The following is a 20,420-nucleotide window of genomic DNA, read 5'->3' as shown; positions in this document are numbered from 1 at the left end:
TAATTTTAAGAAAACCTCCACTACTTAGGACATAAACAGTCTGATAGTGTAGATAGGGAATAAGGAGGTGGGAGAAAGAAGTCATGAGCAGGAGCCATGTGTCCAGAAGAGCTCCCAAGTCATGTACAAGGTTTGTTTGTGGCAGTTCCACCCCATCCAGCTAAGTTCCCAGAGGTCCCCAAATGCAAGCCTAGTTAAGTCTTGTTAGATTGGGCTGAAGCCTGTTGTTTCCCATCCAAATTCCCACAGCCTTCAAATCAACCAAAACAAGACATCAGCAGCCTTGTCCTATGCCAATAGATGACTTTCCCCTCAGGCTTCATATAGATGTTGAACAGGAGCAGAGAGAGTACTGAACCTTGCAGGATTCAACAAAGTAGGGGTTGTGGATAGACTTCTTCAGCCACCATGTTTGCATATATGCAAAAAGCTAGCTGGCCTTTCATTCATACGCAAACATTGCATTCTTGAAGTTATACTCTTTCTATAAAGATGAAGTTATATAACCTTTTATCTTGTATAACATGTCATTCAGTAAATTACAGTTTAAAATAATCTATTGAGTCGAGACCTAGAGCTTACTTCTTCCTCTTCTTCTTCTTCCTCTTCATCGCCCTCTTCTTCTTCTTCTGCCTGTGCCTCTGCTTCAGCCTGCAAATCTTCTTGTTCTTCATCATCATCTTCAGGTGATAATTCCCAGCCATGATATTTAAAAGTTTCTGTTGGAGATAGTCAGTTTTCAGGCCATATTTTTTTAAAAAAATACTGTACATGCAGGACCAGAGATAGAATACGAATTTGCATGGAATTCTACAATGAAATTCTTCAAACCATAGATTGATCAGATTATATTCTGGTATTTCAGAAGTTTATTAAGATTTTAATTCACAAATTCCTAACCATCATGAAAAGTTGGTAGAGCATGCTAAAAACTAGACTTTAAACGTATCAGATTGGTGTGTAAGTGTACAAATACAGGATTGCTGAAATCAGTGAATCATAAGGAATATCCTGGTGTCCATAACTATGTGCTCCTAACCAGTGGTCGTATTCAATTTTGTCCCCTACCGGTTCTGTGGGCGTGGCTTGATGGAGTAATCATGAGACTGAGTGGGCGTGTCCAACTTGATGTCATTCATGCCCATGGCCACAGAACCCGGTAGGAAAAAAATTTGAACTTACTGCTATTCTTCCTACCTATTTTCTACCCAAGCCTGGCCTAATCTGTCAAAGGCCTGGCCTGATCCTGCATGCCGCCCACTCTCCCTTCACCAGTCACACGTGTCGCCCTATTTCCCTTCCTTCAGAGGCCCCGGCCCTTAATCTCCCCGGTTCCTCCCCCCACGACTGCCTCTTTTGTCATCCTGCAGCCACGACCTTACCTTCCTCCCACAGCTGGCTGCCAGGAAAGGAAAACTTGGGTTGTGCCGTCACCGCTGGGTGGCTCCCCACCAGCCTGCATCTCACCTCCCTTGTTGCGAGATGCGTACAACCGCTGCATGTTTTGTCTGTTGTGGCTGGAGTCCAGCCACACAGAAAAAAGACGCCGTGGCTGCACGCTTCTTGCAGCAAAAATTACCAACCTCCTGCTCCGCTCCTCCAATGCGCCCCCGCCAACCTGTTTTATGCATCGGCTGCACAGGAGCATCCCATTGCCTGTTGCCGCTGCACCGAAGGGACTTGACCAGGCAAGTCTGAGCGGAGCAGCGCAGCAGGCAATGGAGTGTGCCAGCTACCCATAGAGGCCGAGGCGGATGGCGAGAGGGCAGAGGCTCTGGGGCAAGGCCCCAACCCAGCCAAGGCGTGTGGCAAGCGGGCAGAGGCTCCAGGGCAAGGCTGGAGCTGGGGAATGGCGCATTCCCCGACCTAGTTGAAGCAGATGAAAAGCAGCCGGCGGCTCCGGAGCAAGCAAGGCCACAGCCATGCGGCTGCACCGCCAGCGGCTTCGCGAGGTATGTGAGCCCTGGGACTGGGGGGGGGCTAGCAAGTGCTTACCTGTAGGCAGGAGGAGGCAGCTCCATTGGGGTGCAGGCACTACGGAAGGCAAAGTCAGCTTAAGCAGGCAAGCCACAGAGCAGACTGTGCATGCGCAAGCGATAGTGCTGGGAAGGTCAGATCACCTGAGGAGTGACTGACGACGTGAGGCAAGTAGCTGGGCCACATGACGAAGTGAAGGCAACATATATAAGGCTGGGATGGGTGGGGCAAGCATTGGGTGGGAAGGACGAGGAAGTGAGCATTGACTGTGTGGGGGTGGGGGCGGGCCAGCCAGAGGTCGCTACCGGTTCGGCAACCTAGGCCAAATTTCCCCTACCGGTTTGCCCAAACCAATGTGAACCGGCTGAATACCACCTCTGCTCCTAACCAAAATGATGCTATAATGAAAAAAAAATCCAGTGATATCATGACATAAGTCCCACCCTTTACAGGTATGTAAGAGACAGTCTTCTATCAATTGTTACCACTACTCGTTGTATTCTTGCACATTAGGTATCAGCCTTCGAATCCTAAGATTTAAAATAAAAAGCTCACAGAAATATATATATTTCTGGAAATGAAGGTTCATGATATTATTCAATACACAGTTTATTATGAATCCATATTGTGCAGAATAAAAGCAGTGCCGATAGTTTCTATTTATCAACATTATAAATCATGAAAGCTCTGAACCAGAATCTCCTGTTAAAAAATTACCACTCTCAATTCGATATGTGTAGCTATGAACTGATTCTCTCTGTCCCTTCTGATATCACCCCATATTTTCTGTATACTCCAACTTCTTTATGTAAAAACATGTAAGTCATTGTCATAAAGTGTAGCAATGTTATAACTACTAGCTCTGATAACTTTAAATATTTAGGAGAATGGATCAATCAATAACTATGATCCCTGACATTTAAAACAGATTATTATTATTATTATTATTATTATTATTATTATTATTATTATTATTATTATTATTATTATTATTATTAATGGTTGGTTGCACAGTCAGCTAGATATTTAGATTGGATTTGGCATTTTTATGAACCTATTGAGTCCTTCCTAAGGTCCTAGGATAGGCAGATGTTGTTTGATAGTATTATTATTATTATTATTATTATTATTATTATTATTATTATTATTATTATTATTATTATATTTGTATGCAGCTGAACTCTCATGAGTCTTGGTGACTCATAACATTCAAAAAAAGAAATAACAATAATATCAATAAAACTTTAAAATAAAAAAATAAAGGTATAGCAAATGTGATGAAGTGAGGGATCTCCTCACCAACATCCTGGGTGATGAGTTAAGGTCTTCATCAGGTTTCTAAATAACAACAGAGTGGGGTCAATTGGATATTGGCAGTAACCTCATTCGAGAGGGCCACCACTGCTATAAAAAGGTGTACTTCCAGAGCTCTTAGAGATGACATTGTTTAATCAGAGTGCACCAACCCTGCAGAATCAAATTGACTGGGCCAATATTATGTGAGACAGGTGGCCCCTCAATTAACCAGGCCCTATGCCATGTAGGACCTTATAGGTAATAAACAGGATCCTGAATTACACCTGGAAGCAAACCAGCAATCAATGCAACTTGTGAAGTAGAGGTCTTACACAGGGGTGAAATCTACTTACCTTCCTTACTGGTTCGGACGTGCATGTGCCGTGCAGACCCTCTGCACATGCGCAAAACCTTCTGTGCATGCGCAGAGGGTAAAAAATACATTACTTCCTGATTAAAACCAGGAAGTAATGACAACCGGGTGGGTGGGTGGAGCCTCGCGCCACCATCGCTAACGGTTCTCCGAACCACCTGCCACAATCGCTACCAGATCACCCGATTTGGTCCGAACCAGGAGCATTTCACTCCTGGTCTTACATGAGGCATAGTGAGGCATGCTCATCGCTGCTCACCCCATCACATTCTGGATCAGTTGAAGCTTCTGGGGTGTCTTTAAGGCAGCTTCATGTAAAGAACATTGCAATAGTCAAGCCAAGAAGTAACTAGGGCATAGGTAGCTATCTGAGGACCCCCTGATTCAGGAAGGATAGATCTGGTGTACCAGATGGAGTTGTGCAAAGTTCCTGGCTACAGAAAACATCTACTCTTTAAACAGGAGCTTCAAGTCCATATTCATATTCACAGCTAGTACCTGATCCTGAGAGACAATTCAGCAGGAAAACCATCATATTTGAAAAGTACTGTATTTTTTGGAGTATAAGATGCATCTTTTTACCCCCCAAAAGAGGGTGAAAATTTAGGTGCGTCTTATACACCGAATGTAGCTCTGCCCACCCACTGACCCTTTGGCCTGTGCCTTGCAGCAGTTACCTTCTTGCAAGCAAACAGCAAGAAAAAACAGCCCCTTCCAGCTTCAGCATAGGTTAATTAGCACAAGTTGTTTAGATCAGCCTCCTGACCCCCAGCTGATTTGCTCTCAGCTGTTTTGCGCAGGGCTCTCCTGCTTGCTGCAAAGAGTGCTGGAGCAAATTTTTTTTCCCTAGCTATGCTGAAAAAACGAAACTGAAAGTAAAGCAGGCTCTTTCCTGCAAGGTGACAAAATGAGGCAGAGAGATATTTCTTTTCTTTTTCCTCACCAAAAAAGGTAGGTGCAAACAATGGGAAATTTAGGGCAAAAGAGGAGAGTTCAAGATTTTAAAACACAAAAGAAAAAAAGCTCTATTTAACTAGGGAATTGTAATAATTGAGATACTATTAATTGTATATTGTGTTGAAAGCAGAAATGGTTAAGTTGTGGTTTGGAGGAATATAAGGGGAAAATTATTGGTTTATTATTATTGGTAAATATAATTAATTGATTTGTAAGAAATTGGATTGCATGGAAATAATTGGAATATTCATGTTCATATTGATTAATATACAAAAAAAGATAGTTATAACTAATTGATTTATATAAAAATGTTGAATTTGTATTATACAATTGTAATATTAAATAATTAACCAATGTGAGGATGGATATAAAAATAGATGACAATGGGAAGGGGTATAATATAGAATAGAAGGGAAAAATTGAATTTGATTAAGATTAGAGATGAGAATGAAGGGTAATATTGGTTTTAAAAAAAAATAGATGAGGAATAAATATGGCAAAAAGGAAATATAGAAATTGTAAATTTAATTGAAATGACTAAACACTGTTTAAATTTGTGAACCAGCCAAATACTCTGTTCAAAGAAAATACATTGTATGTTTGTATGTGTGTTTGTTTAAAAAATTAAAACAAAAACAAAACAAAAACAACAACAACCAAAAAAGGTAGGTGCGTCTTATACTCCGGTGCGTCTTATACTCCGAAAAATATGGTAGATCTCCTTCCCTTCATTCATTCTCTTCAAATAGACTATAATTAATAGCATCCTCTGATTTCCCAGAAGAAAAATTAAGTCCTGTTTTGTTCATTTATCTCTAGAGGAAGCCACCCCAGCTTGGTCAACATTGCCTACAATTTCATAATCAAATGGCAAGAACATTTTTCTATTTCTTCTATTCTCCTGCTGACAGTCTATTTCTTTAAAAAAGTTTTTTAAAAACGTTCTATTTTAATACATGAATACTTTTTTTCAAATGAATAAAAGTCATGTTGATTAACAGGATAGTGCATTCATATTAAAACAGCCTTTCTTTTAAACCAGTTAAAGGTTTATAGAATGTTAAATATTAACTTCAAATGATTTCTCTTGCTCTTATTGTTTATTTTTTAAGTAGAAGCACGTGTACATACAATACTATGATGTGGGCCGCAATTGTAAGATGTTATTTGCCTCTTAAGAAGTAGCTCATAACTTGTACAAATTTGCTTTAACCAACTTTATTTATAATTTGAAGAAATTGTTAATAAAACAAAGCCAAAAACCACCCGAAATCTCCTGAGGAAGAAATAATTTTGAAAGAACAGTGAATGTGAATTACTTACGTTGCATAGCTTGCACACACTTATTAAACAGCATTTCTGGAGTCTGCCCGTCAATCTCCAATTCAGTAATCTGGACCAAAAGTGATTCTGTAATATGAGACTCTAATTTTTGCCAGTTATTCTGGAACTGGATGACCTTATTTTTAAATGGCTCCATTTCTACTACATCTGGAAAACCATCTTCAGGATACTCGGGCATCGTGACTCCTAAACAAATCAAGTTGCATTTTAGGAAACAATTATGCATTAACAATAAGATGCTCTCTTATGTGTGCTGGCGGGATTTTCTTCTTGATACTCTGTCCAGTTCTTATGGAGCCACAATGGAAGACTTCACAAGAAGGAGGACCGACAAAACTAAATAGACCTGTAAGGACTTCTACAGAAGTTCAGAAATCTGAAAGGGGGAGGGAGAAATACTTAAGTGAAATTCCTCTAACAGCTCTATGAAGAATAGATGTGCTAATGAATCTATTGAAGGAAAAGTGAAAAATTGGATGGAGGAAGAATGAAGTATTCTAAGGAGGACATAACTGCAACACTAAACTAGGATAGGGCACACAACCAAAGTTTGTTTCAACTCTACATTTTTATAAAAAAAGAATTGGAATGATTATACAAAGCCATTAGTTATGGGTTATTCAATGCAGACCACCCCGTGGCAGGATGAGTGACCCAGTCAACCACTAACCTAGTTCAGATGCAATACTTTTCAAGTGTTCATATTGTGATACAGATTTTTCTTCACTTTCAAAGGGTTCTGTTGATTCTGTGGAGACCAGGAGAGAATCATTGTTATTTAATTTTGCATAGTGTATTTGGAACATTAAGAGCTTTCAAAATATTTAGAAAATTAGCAGTTTTGATGTTCTCCAGGTTTTCACTTTGTAGGCTTTGCTTCTGAAAGTTTATCAAATTAAGCCAGTAAAAGGAAGGGGTTTTTTTTCCTACAAAGAAGAACTAATAAATATATTAATTAGATGGTGATAAAGAATGAAATGTAAATGGTGATATTTAATAGATACATTGGTGATGATGATAGATTTATAAGGCCATCAAATCACAGATGCTCATTGTATTTTTACATTAAAAATACAGTGAAAACAAAACGCTAATAGTGCCATAGGATTAAACGAATAAAAATACTTGTCTTCTATAATGAACTATTACTGATATATACATATATATAAATCTAACCTGTCTTAGATTCTTCAGGTTCTTTGGAGTCTGCAGAAACCTGTGCTTCATCACTCTGATCTACAAACTGCACTGTTTCTGTAAACAGGTATATAAAAACACTGAGGTTTCTTATTAAATGGATTTCCCCTGATCCATATAATCATGGGAAAGCTAAAAAATATGCTAAGAAACCATAAAGTTATAGAGAATTGAAGATTATTAAAATAAACCTATTGAATAAAAGTTAATGCAAAGTGTACAAATAAGGGAGATGGACTAATTATGTTATTATTTGTGATCAGTGGTGGGATTCAAAATTTTTTACTACCAGTTTTGTGGACATGGCTTGGTGGGTGTGGCATGGCTTGGTGAGCATGGCTTGGTGGGCGTGGCAGGGAAAAGATATTGTAAAATCTCCATTCACACCCCACTCCAGGGGAAGGTTACTGCAAAATCCGCATTTCTTCCCGATCAGCTGGGACTCGGGAGGCAGAGAATAGATGGGGGTGGGGCCATCAGAGGTGGTATTTACCGATTCTCCGAACTACTCAAAATTTCCGCAACTAGTTCTCCAGAACTGGTCAGAATCCGCTGAATATCACCTCTGTTTGTGATGTATAATTGCTGTGATTTAAATTTGACTTGAACTTCAATAGCTGGTACCAAAGGAGGTAAGCTGATCTTCACAGTCAATCTTTCCATTATGTAATGAAAAAAAACTTTATGACAAATTTTATTTTTTAGGATGGCTACTGTCAGACTTTACAACATGACCCCAGAGCAGGATTTAGCTCTTCAAAAGCCTTGGCAGTATCTCCACAGGTTCCATATTTTGTCATACAATTATAATTTTAAATGTGAATAAAGAGAAAAATTATTAATACATCATTGGAGAGTAACTATGTCAATATTATAATATTTGTAATATGTACTTTCTATGAAATTTTAATTTCTTTGTGATCATTCTGCCCAATACATACTTAAATCGTGTCCTTGGGATTTATAATTTTACAGGCCAGATGTGACTCTCAGCAGGAATAACTCACGTATTAGCGTTTTAGATGTTAGTCTGCTAGTATGATTCAAATGACATCTTAGTTCAGTCTCAGTGCAGAAATGGATATTTCCACATGAGAATTATACTTTAAGAATGTCTTAACAAACAGAAGAATACTATTTGTAGCAAGAACATTGTCAAAGAAATTGGAAAAAGAAGACATGGTAAGAAAAATACTTTGCTGCCCTCAGATTTTCTATACCAGAGTTAGACACACAATTATGTAATAAAACAACTTAATGTTTGTCAGAAAACAAAGATAAATATCTGTGATATCCTAACCTCCAGATGTTTCTTTCTGTTTAGATTCAGAAAAATCAACTTGTCCTGGTTGGCCTTTTTCAACCCCAAAGCTACCTTCCATAAATTCTGTAGATTCTACAAATAAAAAGAAATCATTTTTTCTTTTTATAAAGTAAAACATTTATAAAGTAATTTTGGAACTCTAAGGTGAGACTTTACTGTACTATAAACAATATAAACAGTTTAGAAAGTCATGAGACAACCCAAAATTGGATCCCAATTTAAGCTTTAAAAAAACATAGAATACAATCAGACAAAATCCTAAAATTACAAATTAAAAGAATGCTAGATTCCACATTTCAGAGTTACAAGGAGTACTTGAATATCAATGAGAAGTCATCCATTTTCAGAACTTGGAATAATTGCTTGGGCTAGCGATTAGAAATCAGTGGCCTCACATCTATGGAATTTATTTCCTGATACTGCTATGAGGCTCTTGCCCAAGCCATTCATTTGTTTAATTTCTCCTAATGCCCTTATGATGTGCATCAGATGCCTTCCAGTTCCATTTTTATATTTTGGCAAGTCCTATTCATATACTGTATGAGTATGGTAGGCATGATGAATGGTAGGGACAGAGTCATGCCCCAGATTTAAATTCTTCCTTGTTTAGTAGTGCTTGTGAGTTTAACAATATGATTAATATGCACAAAATTAACTTCATTGCTGTAATAATTCTAAATACACAATTGTATTTCTTACCTCTGTCTTCAGCAGATTCCTGCGCTTGCAGTTTTAACATTTCTTGTAGTTCTCTTCTGCAATTAGAAGTTCAAGCAATTTATTATTTATTTACCGTAAGATGAAAATATGACAGAAGAGAAGTAAACATATATGTATGTAATTATAAGTAAAACTTCTATAGGGATATGGCAGTGGCCTCATAACTGGATGTCCAATTCAGCTATCCAGGCCATCGCCTTTGGTGTTGCTTCATTCAGATCTTCTAGGGAACAAGAAAACACACGCTGTGGGGAACCTTGCCCCGTATGTTTAATAGTTTGCATATCAGCATCACAATCGCAACAAGGGGACTCTTACCATCCCCACTGATATAGGTCAGAGGCAATTCTTCCAGTATCAAACCTAATTCTGTTCAATTTTGACCAGACAAAGCGAGGCAAGTCAAAAGCAGGTGGTTTGGTAGAGGGATCACTAATGGCCAGGCCACAAGAAGGTACCTTGGACCATTCCTCTCTCCAGTCATTCTTAGGGTGAAACTGGGTAGATGTTAATTGAATAGCTGTTTTCCAAACTGGTCTATGGGGTTTCAATCTTGTGACAGGCTGTGCATTGTCCTGGTGAATAGGGAGGGACTTGTAGTTCAGCATCCTTGACCATAGCCAAATGAGAGCTTGTTGTTTTCTAATGTGCAGTGGTATGATATTGCTAAGTACTGGTAACTGGTGCACAGGAGTGGGATGCAATGTGCCAGAGATGATACGCATTTGTCTGGTGGAGTTGGTCATTGACCATTTGGATGTGGGCACTGTTAAGCCACACCTTGGCACAATATTTAGCTGTGGAATAAACCAAAGCCAAGGCTGTCCCAAAGGTGCTTTTTTCAAGAGGCAACTGGACTTTCTGGTTTTTCTTCGAAGACATTTTGCTTCTCATCCAAGAAACTTCTTCAGCTCTAAAGAAGAGAGCTGTAGAAGCTTCTTGGATGAGAAACGAAACATCTTCCAAGAAAAACCAGAAAATCCAGCTGCCTCTTGAAAAAAAGTGCCTTTGGGACCACCATGACCTGAATGACTAAGAATCTCCATAGACAAAGCCAAGGCTGTTGTTCGTAGGGTGTTCCAGCCAGTCTATTCAGTAAATTGTTGCTTTTCAATTTTGCAGCCGTTTTTTCCTGGTGTTGCTGGAAGATTAATGATCTGCCCAATGTTATCCCCAAGTATTTCAGAGTTATTACATTGTAAAATACAGTTCCAGAACTTCACTGAAGGCTGGTAATTTGCTTACCTACTGCTGAGGTGGAATGTGGCTACTTCTATTTTTGTTGGGCTTGGTTGGAGGCACCATTTTTTGAAGTAGAATTCAAACAATTCAAATGATAATATAACATGAATGAAAATGAACTGCAATCTTCCTGAATATAAATTATTCTTTTAAAAAAATCCATATTGGTCTGCCCATAATCAGTCTAACACCATGATGGCGAACCTATGGCACGCGTAGCCATATCAGTGGGCACACCAGCTCACTCTGGCATGCATACGTGTGCTGGCCAGCTGATTTTTGGGCCTTCTGGGCCCACCAGAAGTAGGGAAACAGGTTGTTTCCTACCTTTCCTGCCTGGGGGTGGGTGGGGAAGGCCCGTTTTTCTTTCTTACCTGGCTCCAGATCCTCTCTATGCATCTACGGAGGGTGAAAACAGCCTTTCCCATGCCCTCAGAGGCCCTCCGGATGCCAACTCCCGGTGGAACAGGAAGTGACTTTTTTGCTGTCCTAGACAGCAAAAAGAGAGGCTCTGGAGGTTGGGGACAGCAAAAAACGTCACTTCCTGTCCCACCAGGAGTTGGGAAATGGGCCGTTTCAGGTCTTTGGAGGGCTTCCGAGGGAGTGGGAAAGGCTGTTTTCGCCCTCTGCAGATGCATAGAGAAGATCTGGAGCTAGGTAAGAAAGAAAAACGGGCCTACCGGGCCCAGAAGCGGGCGGGGGAGGAGGAGGGGGGTTATGCGTGCATGTGCAGGGCAGGGCGCATAGAATTATGGGCATGGCCATGTGCACGAACTCCCCCACCCACCCCTCTCCTGGCACGCGATTGCAAAAAGGTTAGCCATCACTGGTCTAACAGGTTATACACATTTTGGTAAAAATAAAATAGCTAAATCTGGATTGGGCTTCTCAGCAATTAGTTTACTCTCTGTAAAGGTAAGCTATGGCATAAAAGAATACCAGGGATTTTTTTTTAATGTAGACCAACCTTCATTGTAGTCTGTTTTAAATAAATCTCTATCTCCCCCTCCCCTCTCCAAATACTTGCTTTGCTTCTTCTTCCTCTTGTTTCTTTTTCAAAGCATCATCTATTAGCCTTTGTATAATCTGAGCATCAATTTCTTCTTTATTTGCTTCATACAGTCTATGCAGTATCAGCTGTCCTGCAATATAATAGAAAACAAGACAATAGAAAAGGGCTGTGTACCACATCTCAGAAACTATAAAACTTAAAAAAAATACACTGTTGATCCCAATAATATTTAACTGCATAATGCGCCCAATAATATTTAAGTGTATTAGACAGCATTCGTTAGACAATTACTTCAAATGTTTTAAGAAATCAAAGATCTTTCAATATCTGAATAAAATTAATTGAGCAGCTGAAGGAAATAAATAGTATATCACTATTTATGCCTCACTTTAATGGAAGTATGCATTAATCAAGGAATAAACAGGTGGAAAAGTAGGATATAGTAATGGTAGGATTAATGTATCAATTCTCTGTGTGTGCAGTTCTTTTCTATGTTATTTGCAAGTTGAAAATGAAAAATCTCTAAAACAGAGATTGAATCTCTAGCTATGGTCAGGCTTCAGGTTCCCTAACTTCTGATTGGCGATACTGGATGAGGCTGATGGGAATTCAAATCCAACAACAGCATCCACATTTTCAGAGATTGAATTCCACAGCTGGGAGGAAGAACATGTTGAAAACCTAACCACTTCAGCTATGATGATTATTCCTTAAGTGACATTTGTTTTATATATTCATGTCGAAATATTACCATTTTGTTCATTCTTCAAACAAATCACAATATCAGGTAGGAGTCCTTTTTCTAACAAAGCAATCCAATGGTCTGTCAGTGGAGGGAAATTATCCACTACCCATCCTCCTTTACTCGCAGCTCCAGGATATCTACTTGAATTTGTCTTCTGTAGCTGAAATAAAAGTATGGAATGAACATATTAAATGGTTGAATATTTAGAATGACAAGTGCATTCTTTAGACTAAAGATACATTTTTGAGTTTAGTTGACTGGCTTGCATGAATTTTTCCTCAGCAGTAGAATTTTCATCAACTATTGCAACGAGCTAATTCATTCAAAAGTAAGCTACGTATCAGAGAGAGACAGTTACAAAGTTATGACAATTTGCACTTGCTAGACCAAACCTTTTCCTTGAATTCTAGAATAACTCCGTTATTCTAAAGACTCATTTTTTGTTCAGTCCTTACATACAATTCAGATAACAGAATAACAGAGTTGAAAGGGACCTTAGAGGTCTTCTAGTCCAACCTTCTGCTCAGGCAGGAAAACCTATACTTTTTTCAGAAAAATGGTTGTCAATCTCTTCTTAAAAACTTCCAGTGTTGGAGCAGAAGTTGTAAATAGGGTTTCTTGCCTGAGTAGTGGGTTGGAGTAAAAGACTTCCAACCTCCCTTCCAACTCTGTTATTCTATTAAATTATTATCAAATTGTTGTAGCCTTATGTTTTTCATGGGATTGTTCCAAGATTTTTAGAGTTTACTGGCTTTGCAATACTTACAAATACCCACCCCACCCCACCCTGCTTTCTCTTTTTGCTTTCTGATTATTAAAATGGGAACATTTAAATAAATGGCCTTTTCATTTTTCTTTGGATGATTCTTTTTAATTAAGCTAATATCAAGTATCCTTCTTGCACTGGGAGTAGAAGAAGCAGAAATCCAGAGTGGGCAATTAACAGTGAAAGTCTGTATTAGTTTGTTCAAGAATAAACTTTGTCATGTTTATTGAGGCTTACTTGTACACGACTCTCATCCCCACTCTGCCTACCAGAATCAGTCCAAAGCAATAAAATAGATATGACTTGCAAACACAAATCCTTTAATTAATACTAATATAACATTTCATGTGAAGATTGTATTTTTGCGAATAAAGAAGATGAAGAAAAGCATTGGTAAATAATACAGCATTATGTTGAATTTTTCATGGAACACTGTATGAATCATATGTTTGATGTTTGGAACACTCAAAACATTTCATCTTTCCAGCCAACAATACTTTTATAAGTTGCAAAAGGAATGACGGTAGACCTACAACATCCACATAGATTTTTTTCTTTGTGGTCAATTGCATGTTAAGGAAGTGACATTTGGAGACCAGCATAACTGGAAACACTGGAATGAGAATTACGTTCATTTTGGGAAGTGCTGCAAATGAAAAGCGGATTTCATAGAGATTTAAAAACTGAAAGTAGGTAGTGAAATGCATCAGATTTACAATGAAAAGTGCAGGTCCCTAGTATAGTGATTACAGGACATTTCAACATTTTTAATTAGAGGTTTTGTCTAGAAATTGTTCAATCTTGTCTGATTCTTGGAGACTGCCCGGACAAGTCCCCATAGTTTTCTTGGCAAGGTTTTTCAAAAATGGTTTGCCTCCTTCCTTAGAACCAAGAGAAAAGGCCAAAAAATTTTATTAGCAACATTGTTCTATATCAGCCCCCCCAAAAATCCCTTGTAAGAAAAGGACATTACAAAATTCAAAATGTCTCTGGGACATAAAATATATAATATATAAAACGAGAGAGGAGCATTCTAAAAAAATGAGTAATGGAGAACAAATAAATAAAGAATTTTTAAAGGATATCCTCAGGCTATGAGAAAGCAGTAGTTTGGGGCATCTTAACAGGTCTAATATTTTAATGGCATATCCCAGATTGATCATTTCTATGCCTTAGTGAAATTATTCTCTGTATGCAAACACTAGAATTTAGATTTAAACTAATCTGTAATCTTCCTTATAACATTACCAAATTGGTAATGATTGACATAATTTTAAATACATTAAATAACATGTCGGTTATAGAACAATCTTTCTATTGTGCATGCCTTTCATTTGATCCTGGTGCTTTTACCTCTTCAATGGTTTCTTCTAATACGTCCGCATATTTTTCTGGTGGCAGAGTAATTGGAAACAGCATTGCAGCTTCTATAGCGCTCTGGACCACTTCCTGGATATCTGGATGGTCAAGAGGGATCTCCGACTCTGTTTGTACTGTTGAGATATCTGCTTATCATATAGAAAAAAATCCATGCGTAAGTATCCCAAAATGTAGTGAACTCTAAAAAATCCTGTTAATATTACTATAAGGAATGGAAGCTTCCATTAGTGGAATAACAGGGTTCTGTTTTCCAAATCTAAACTGAAGGATTGCATGAACTTCTGAATAAATTTGGTGGGAGCAGGGAGAAAAGGAAAAGGGGAAACGCCATTGCTTAAGCAAAATTCTACCCATACAATGATAATGTTCTAGAATCTAGATGTTCTTTTGGACAGTTTTTTTAAAAAAATACCGCACTAGTTTTGTTATGGGTTGAAAGAATGTATTACAAAATATAGATTTCATATTTAAGAAAGCATAGAAACCTATCTTGTTAGTGAGAGGGAGCCTGGTCCAAAACAAGAACATGTCTGTCTTCTCTTATTATTCATGATACCAAATGTTGAAGAGAAATATTTAGAAAAGAAAGCATGGTGGGGGGAGGGGGGAATCTCATAGTGGATTGCATACTAGTAGCAAAAGGAGCTGGCATTACTTGCCAACATATTTTTACAACCTGGGAGGATAATAACAATTCTGATCCAGGAAGAAATAAAGAGTTTCCTTATGTTGAGGGAAGGACAAAGTCTGACTCTTCCATTAATTACACAACAAAAAAGCAGGAAATGCTTGTCTAGTGATATTTCCTGTGTAAGGACTGCATCAAATCTTGTCCAAATCACATAAGCAGGTAACTGAGAGTGAAAGATGACCATCTCCATCACTCTCAATATCATATAAATATTTGGATCAAGTGAGCAAATGCCCTATAACCCGGTAATAATTGATATTCTTCAATTACAGCAAATACTACTTCCACTACAGATATTTATTTTTAATGCTGATTACTTCGGCTTTTTAAGGTAGGCCAACTCAGAAAACAGACTCCACAATCTTGAACTCTGTTTTGATATACGAGACAGAGGGAGAGAGAAAACCAGAATCTTGAAAGTCCAACGGAGTTTTCCCCTCCTGCCTTCTTATACTCTAGTGCAGGGGTCTGCAACCTTAAACACTCAAAGAGTCATTTGGATCCATTTCCCACAGAATACAAAACACCGGGAGCCACAAAATCTGGGTGGGCGTGGCCAACTCAATGTAATTCACTCCCACCCAGTCACATGACCTCCCCCCAGCCATGCCTATTCAGGTTTTGTGGCTCCTGGTGTTTTCTTTTCTATGAGAAATAGATCTCTCTCTCTCTCTCTCTCCCCCTCTCTCCCACCTCTCTCTCCCTCCCTCTCCTTCCCTCATCTCTCTTTCTCTCTCATATCTCTCTCTCTCCCATCTTTTTCTCTTTCTCCCTCTCTCTTTCTCTCTCTCTATCTCCCTCCCTCCCTCCCATCTCTCTTTCTCTTTCTCTATCTCCCTCTCTCCCTCTTATCTCTCTCTCTCTCTCTCTCATCTCTCTCTCTCTCTCTCTCTCTGTCTCTCTCTCTTTATGTCACTCTCTCTCCCTCCTTACCTCCATCCCCAGGCGCCCCCAAAGATGCTTGGCAGGCAAAGTACAGGATGACATCCCTCCCCCTCACCAAGGCAGCGTCCACTGAATCCTTGCAAAATTGGGCAAAGGTGGTGAGAGGGGACCAGACAGAGCCGAATCGAGCCAAATCTGTCTCTCCCCCTCTGTTTCTCTCGCTGCCTGACTGCAGCAGAAACGGCGAGTGTCTACTTCCGGCTTTGGTTGGTGCTGGATGTGTCACCTGCTCTCCGCCCCGAGAGAAAGAGTTGCCAGGGGTGAGTGGGGCAGGGTCGCATTGTGGCTCTGTGTCGTAATGGGCTCCAGAAGGAGGAAGAGATCAAGTCTTCCCCATTGCGAAGCATGCTTTCACTGTGCTGTGCAAGGCACTGTGAGAACAGCAGGCAGGCCATAGAGGGGCTATTGGATCTTTCCCCCGCCCCATGCCAAAAGGAAAGCTAGCTGGGCTTCTTCTCCTAGAAGCCTCCTACCCTCCCTCCTGCTCCCTTCCCCTTACCCCCCACTCAATCCCACTTCAGGACAGAAGAGCGTGTGCTGGAAACACGTGATGGTGTGACATTGGAGTGCACCTTCTGATCCTCTGGCACTTGGCCTGCAACTCTCCGTGCTCCTCCAGGCCCCAGCCATCGCTGCCTGCCTTCCTCAAAGGCGCGGTTCATTTCAAAGGTAGCAGCTCGCGTTGGAGGTGCTGGACCAGCCTCTCCCCCCCACTGGGTTTTTGTGCTCAGCGCTCAATTAGGGGAGGGGAATGCTTCCCCACACCCACCCTTCTTTCTCTTGGCCCTGCTGACGAGGGAGGAGGAAGGCCAGGCTTGGGGGATGGCCCCCACCCTGCAAGATCCACCCTGCTGTTCTCTCCCAGCCCTCCTTGCTGGCGGCAACAGCAAATTCCATGATGAAGGCGGAATCCTGTTGCCGCACAAAGGCAACTACAGGGGCGCTTCGCTCCTGCACTAAGGCTCCAGCCATCACCATGGCCGTGACAGGGCGACAGCTCTTTCATCTCTCTGCTGCGACAGGGTGACAGGGAGCCACAGCAGAGGGGTGAAAGAGCTGCATGTGGCTCTGGAGCCATGGGTTGTTGACATCCGCTCTAGTGAATAAGGCCAGAGTCAATCTGAGCAGTTTTCTTACATTTTACATTGTTTTGTGACTTTAATGTATGCTTTTGTTCACATAACCATCATTATCTCTGCCTAATTTCCACATTCTATCCATAATACCTATTTGTTCTGCAGACTGGGATGAAGACATTTCTTCAGTCTCATCTTCTTCTTTTATTACACTCCCTTGTTTCATGATACTGTCCTCTAGATCAGGTATTAAGAGAAATAAAATACATTGAGTTATGCAGACAATGTGTTTCTGTGGACTCACATGGTTGGTTCACATAATACTCTAAATCAGAACGTGGTTTCTTTGATTTTGCTTAGACCTGCCACTGAAAAGAATTCATTGGGATTGACACCAACACAGTAAGGAACGCTTATGCCAAGAATCTGAATGGTGTAAAAACAGGTTACAGCTCTATTTGATTATTCTGGTGTAATTAAAAACCACACTGATGGATCTTTAAAATTTGGTATGCAGGAGCAAAGCTTAGTAATCATTACTGCAGGACACAGGAAATAGAACTTTAAAGTTTTCCCTTTCTGGCTATGATATCACTATCTTAAGTTAGTAACACAGTTGTTAGGTGAATCTAGCTTCCCCATTGACTTTGCTCATCAGAAGGTTACAAAAGGTGACCACATGACCCCTGAACACTACAACCATCATAAATATGAGTCAGTTGCCAAGTGTCTGAATTTTGATCACATGACCATGGGGATGCCGTAATAGCTGTAAGTGTGAAAAACAGTCACTTTTATTAGTGATGTTATAACTTCGAACAGTCACTAAACTAACTGTTGTAAGTCAACTACATGTATGTACTTTAAATGAACAACATCCCCAATTTTGGTAGAAAAATTTTGATCAGGAGAATAATGTAGAAGGAGAGGCAGGGGTGAAATGCTACCGGTTTGCTCCGGTTCGGGCGAACTGGTAGTGATATAAACTACCGGTTTGGGCGAACCAGTAGTTAAAAAAGCTACTGATTCCTCCAAACCGGTATTTCTGATGATCAACTGTGCAGCAGGGTTTACCTTTGCTAGAAAGCAGGAAATCCTGCTTTCTAGCAAAGCTAAATCACGCGCCACAGCTGATCCCCCCCTTGCTGTTCTACTTACCTTCCCAAGCCTCCTTTTGGAATGTACTGTGCATGCGCATGAGCATCACGCACCAAAAGTAGGCTTAGGGAGGTAAGTAGAGCAGCGAGGAGGGGATCAGCTGTGGCGCGCAATTTAGCTTTGCTAGAAAGCAGGAAATCCTGCTTTCTAGCGAAGCTAAATCGCATGCCACAGCTGATCCCCCCCTCACTTCTACTTACCTTCCCAAGCCTCCTTTTGTATTGCACATGCACGCACTGCGCGCATGTGCGGTCAGCGAACCGGTAACAAACTGGTTCGGATTTCATCACTGAGGAGAGGGTTAATTTTTTTTCTCCTGTGCCATAGCTTGCATATACTACAGAATCCTTTTTTCTCACTGTTTATTAGATTTTTCTAAAGAGATGGGTAACCTGCTTTTATAAATATAATTCTTGGAAAGACATGCCTAGTCCTTAAATACTTAAATATTTGCAGCTGAGAAATAAAGAATGGGAGAGAATTTGAGAGAAAATTAAAAAAACAAAACCAAATGAATTTTAGCTAACAAAAGTTTAAGGAATGTTGACTTACACCACACTCCAACATGTGATTACCCAGAAGTAAGTCTCATTGAATTCAGTGGAATTTAATCCTAGAAAATTGGAATAGGATTGCAGACTTAAACTCATGTCTGGTTGCTTGAACCAGTTGGGCATAATCATGAATCATAAAATACAGTACAGCATATATAATTGTGTCCTCAAAATGGATTTGCATGGATATCAGAGCTGCTTTCAAATTCCAGATAAAATAAAAATAATTTGTCTAAAATAAAAATAATTTGTCTATTATCGATTGTATCTTATTAACTGTTACATCATAATTTTTCATAATTATGAATATCCTCCTTTGATACAAGCTAAAATAATTTAAGATTAAGAAATAAAGTATGGCATATATTTCCTCCTTCTTCCTTCATATACTAGAGGAAAAGACTGGCCAAGTGAAAAACCACTTTACCTGTTGTTTATTTAAATTTCAATTAAATGAGAACAAACCAACTATAAATCATAGTTTCAGGACTTGGATGATTTAAATAAATAAATAACTCCCTGGCCTCTAGCATCACAGGGAACTGTGGCAGGAGTAAAAGTGGAAACAAAAGCTTTCATTTTTCACCTTATTTTCATAAAATAAGGGAAGGAAGAATGTCTGTGAAAAGTCTGAACTTAGTTGTTGTTACTTCATATAGCAGTAAATTATGGTCAATTTGATCAATTAATCATTCATTGTTGGACGGTAAAATCTCAGCTTCAGGATTGGGACCATATAGAGTGTAGAAAATCCATTTACAAATCTACATATACAAATAATGCTTCCATATCAGAAAAAAAAAATTCTGTCTTGTTTGATCAGTTCATTTTGAACATGCAGGCAGATTCTTTTACAAATGAAAATATTCACCCCCCACCCCCCACTCCCACCCCAGTTTATCACATTACAGCAACAGAGAAATAATGCCAGATTTATATCCATATCAAAACAAAATGTATCACAAGTCTTCTGACAACCTAAACAACTGGATACCAAGGATGGGGCTTACTTCACTATGCAGGGAGAGCTCTGTGGGTATATCCTATTCTTCTATAGAATGTATGAAAAATCAAATCCTTAGATTACCTTTTAGGCTAGTCATTGTTGAGGCAACACTGGGCAGCATTGAACTTTTTTCCTCTGTGGGAATATACTCCTCCTCTTCCTCATTTTCCAGTTCCCTATCACCGAACTCTTGGGCATATAGCTCAGCTATAAAAAAAAAATTAACATAATTAACGTGAAGTACTTCTTCTATTAAAGAACGATTTCAGACAATTTCAGAAGGTCTTAATAAACATGATGGGCATTTAACAAATTACATTTGTTAATTGATAAGGTATTTGTAACCTGCATCTGCATAATAAACTTGTCTTCCCTACCTCCATTTTACCTCGTTTCAAATAAAGCCACTCTATGAATCTGATGACATGAACTGCAGCTTGTGAAATCTTATGCCTTTTAATAACATTTGTCAATTAGAAAATGTGCTTTTTTTTTTTTGCTAATTGAGATTGCAGTTGTTTTAGCTACCGAACACAAATAATGGAAAGAAAATGTTCACGATTTGGAAGTGATATAAACCCTATGTGGCAATGTCCCTGGTTTAATCAATTTATGAAGTTTATAAACCCGCCATCCTACCCTTATAAGATTGCTGTT

The 20,420-nt window shown here is 39.4% G+C and overlaps 1 protein-coding gene across 1 annotated transcript in view; it reads right to left on the bottom strand.

Moving 5' to 3' along the window:
• AK9 (adenylate kinase 9) overlaps positions 1–20,420 on the bottom strand; it is a 69,677-nt gene that overhangs the window by 27,128 nt on the left and 22,129 nt on the right. Inside the window, exons 13-23 of the mRNA XM_070953424.1 lie at positions 19,845–19,970; positions 17,196–17,282; positions 14,307–14,461; positions 12,194–12,347; positions 11,458–11,572; positions 9,168–9,223; positions 8,445–8,540; positions 7,124–7,201; positions 6,618–6,695; positions 5,927–6,133; positions 583–719 (exon numbers count right to left, since the gene is read on the bottom strand). Coding sequence (XP_070809525.1) covers positions 583–719; positions 5,927–6,133; positions 6,618–6,695; positions 7,124–7,201; positions 8,445–8,540; positions 9,168–9,223; positions 11,458–11,572; positions 12,194–12,347; positions 14,307–14,461; positions 17,196–17,282; positions 19,845–19,970 — 1,289 coding nt within the window. The remainder of the gene's footprint in view (positions 1–582; positions 720–5,926; positions 6,134–6,617; positions 6,696–7,123; positions 7,202–8,444; positions 8,541–9,167; positions 9,224–11,457; positions 11,573–12,193; positions 12,348–14,306; positions 14,462–17,195; positions 17,283–19,844; positions 19,971–20,420) is intronic.

This window comes from Pituophis catenifer, unplaced genomic scaffold (assembly GCF_029215685.1).
Source record: "Pituophis catenifer annectens isolate HBS135680 unplaced genomic scaffold, rPitCat1.0.hap2 SCAF_1, whole genome shotgun sequence".
NCBI lineage: Eukaryota > Metazoa > Chordata > Lepidosauria > Squamata > Colubridae > Pituophis > Pituophis catenifer.
Note: the sequence above shows the minus strand (reverse complement) of the source record. Positions and strands in the feature narration are given on the sequence as shown.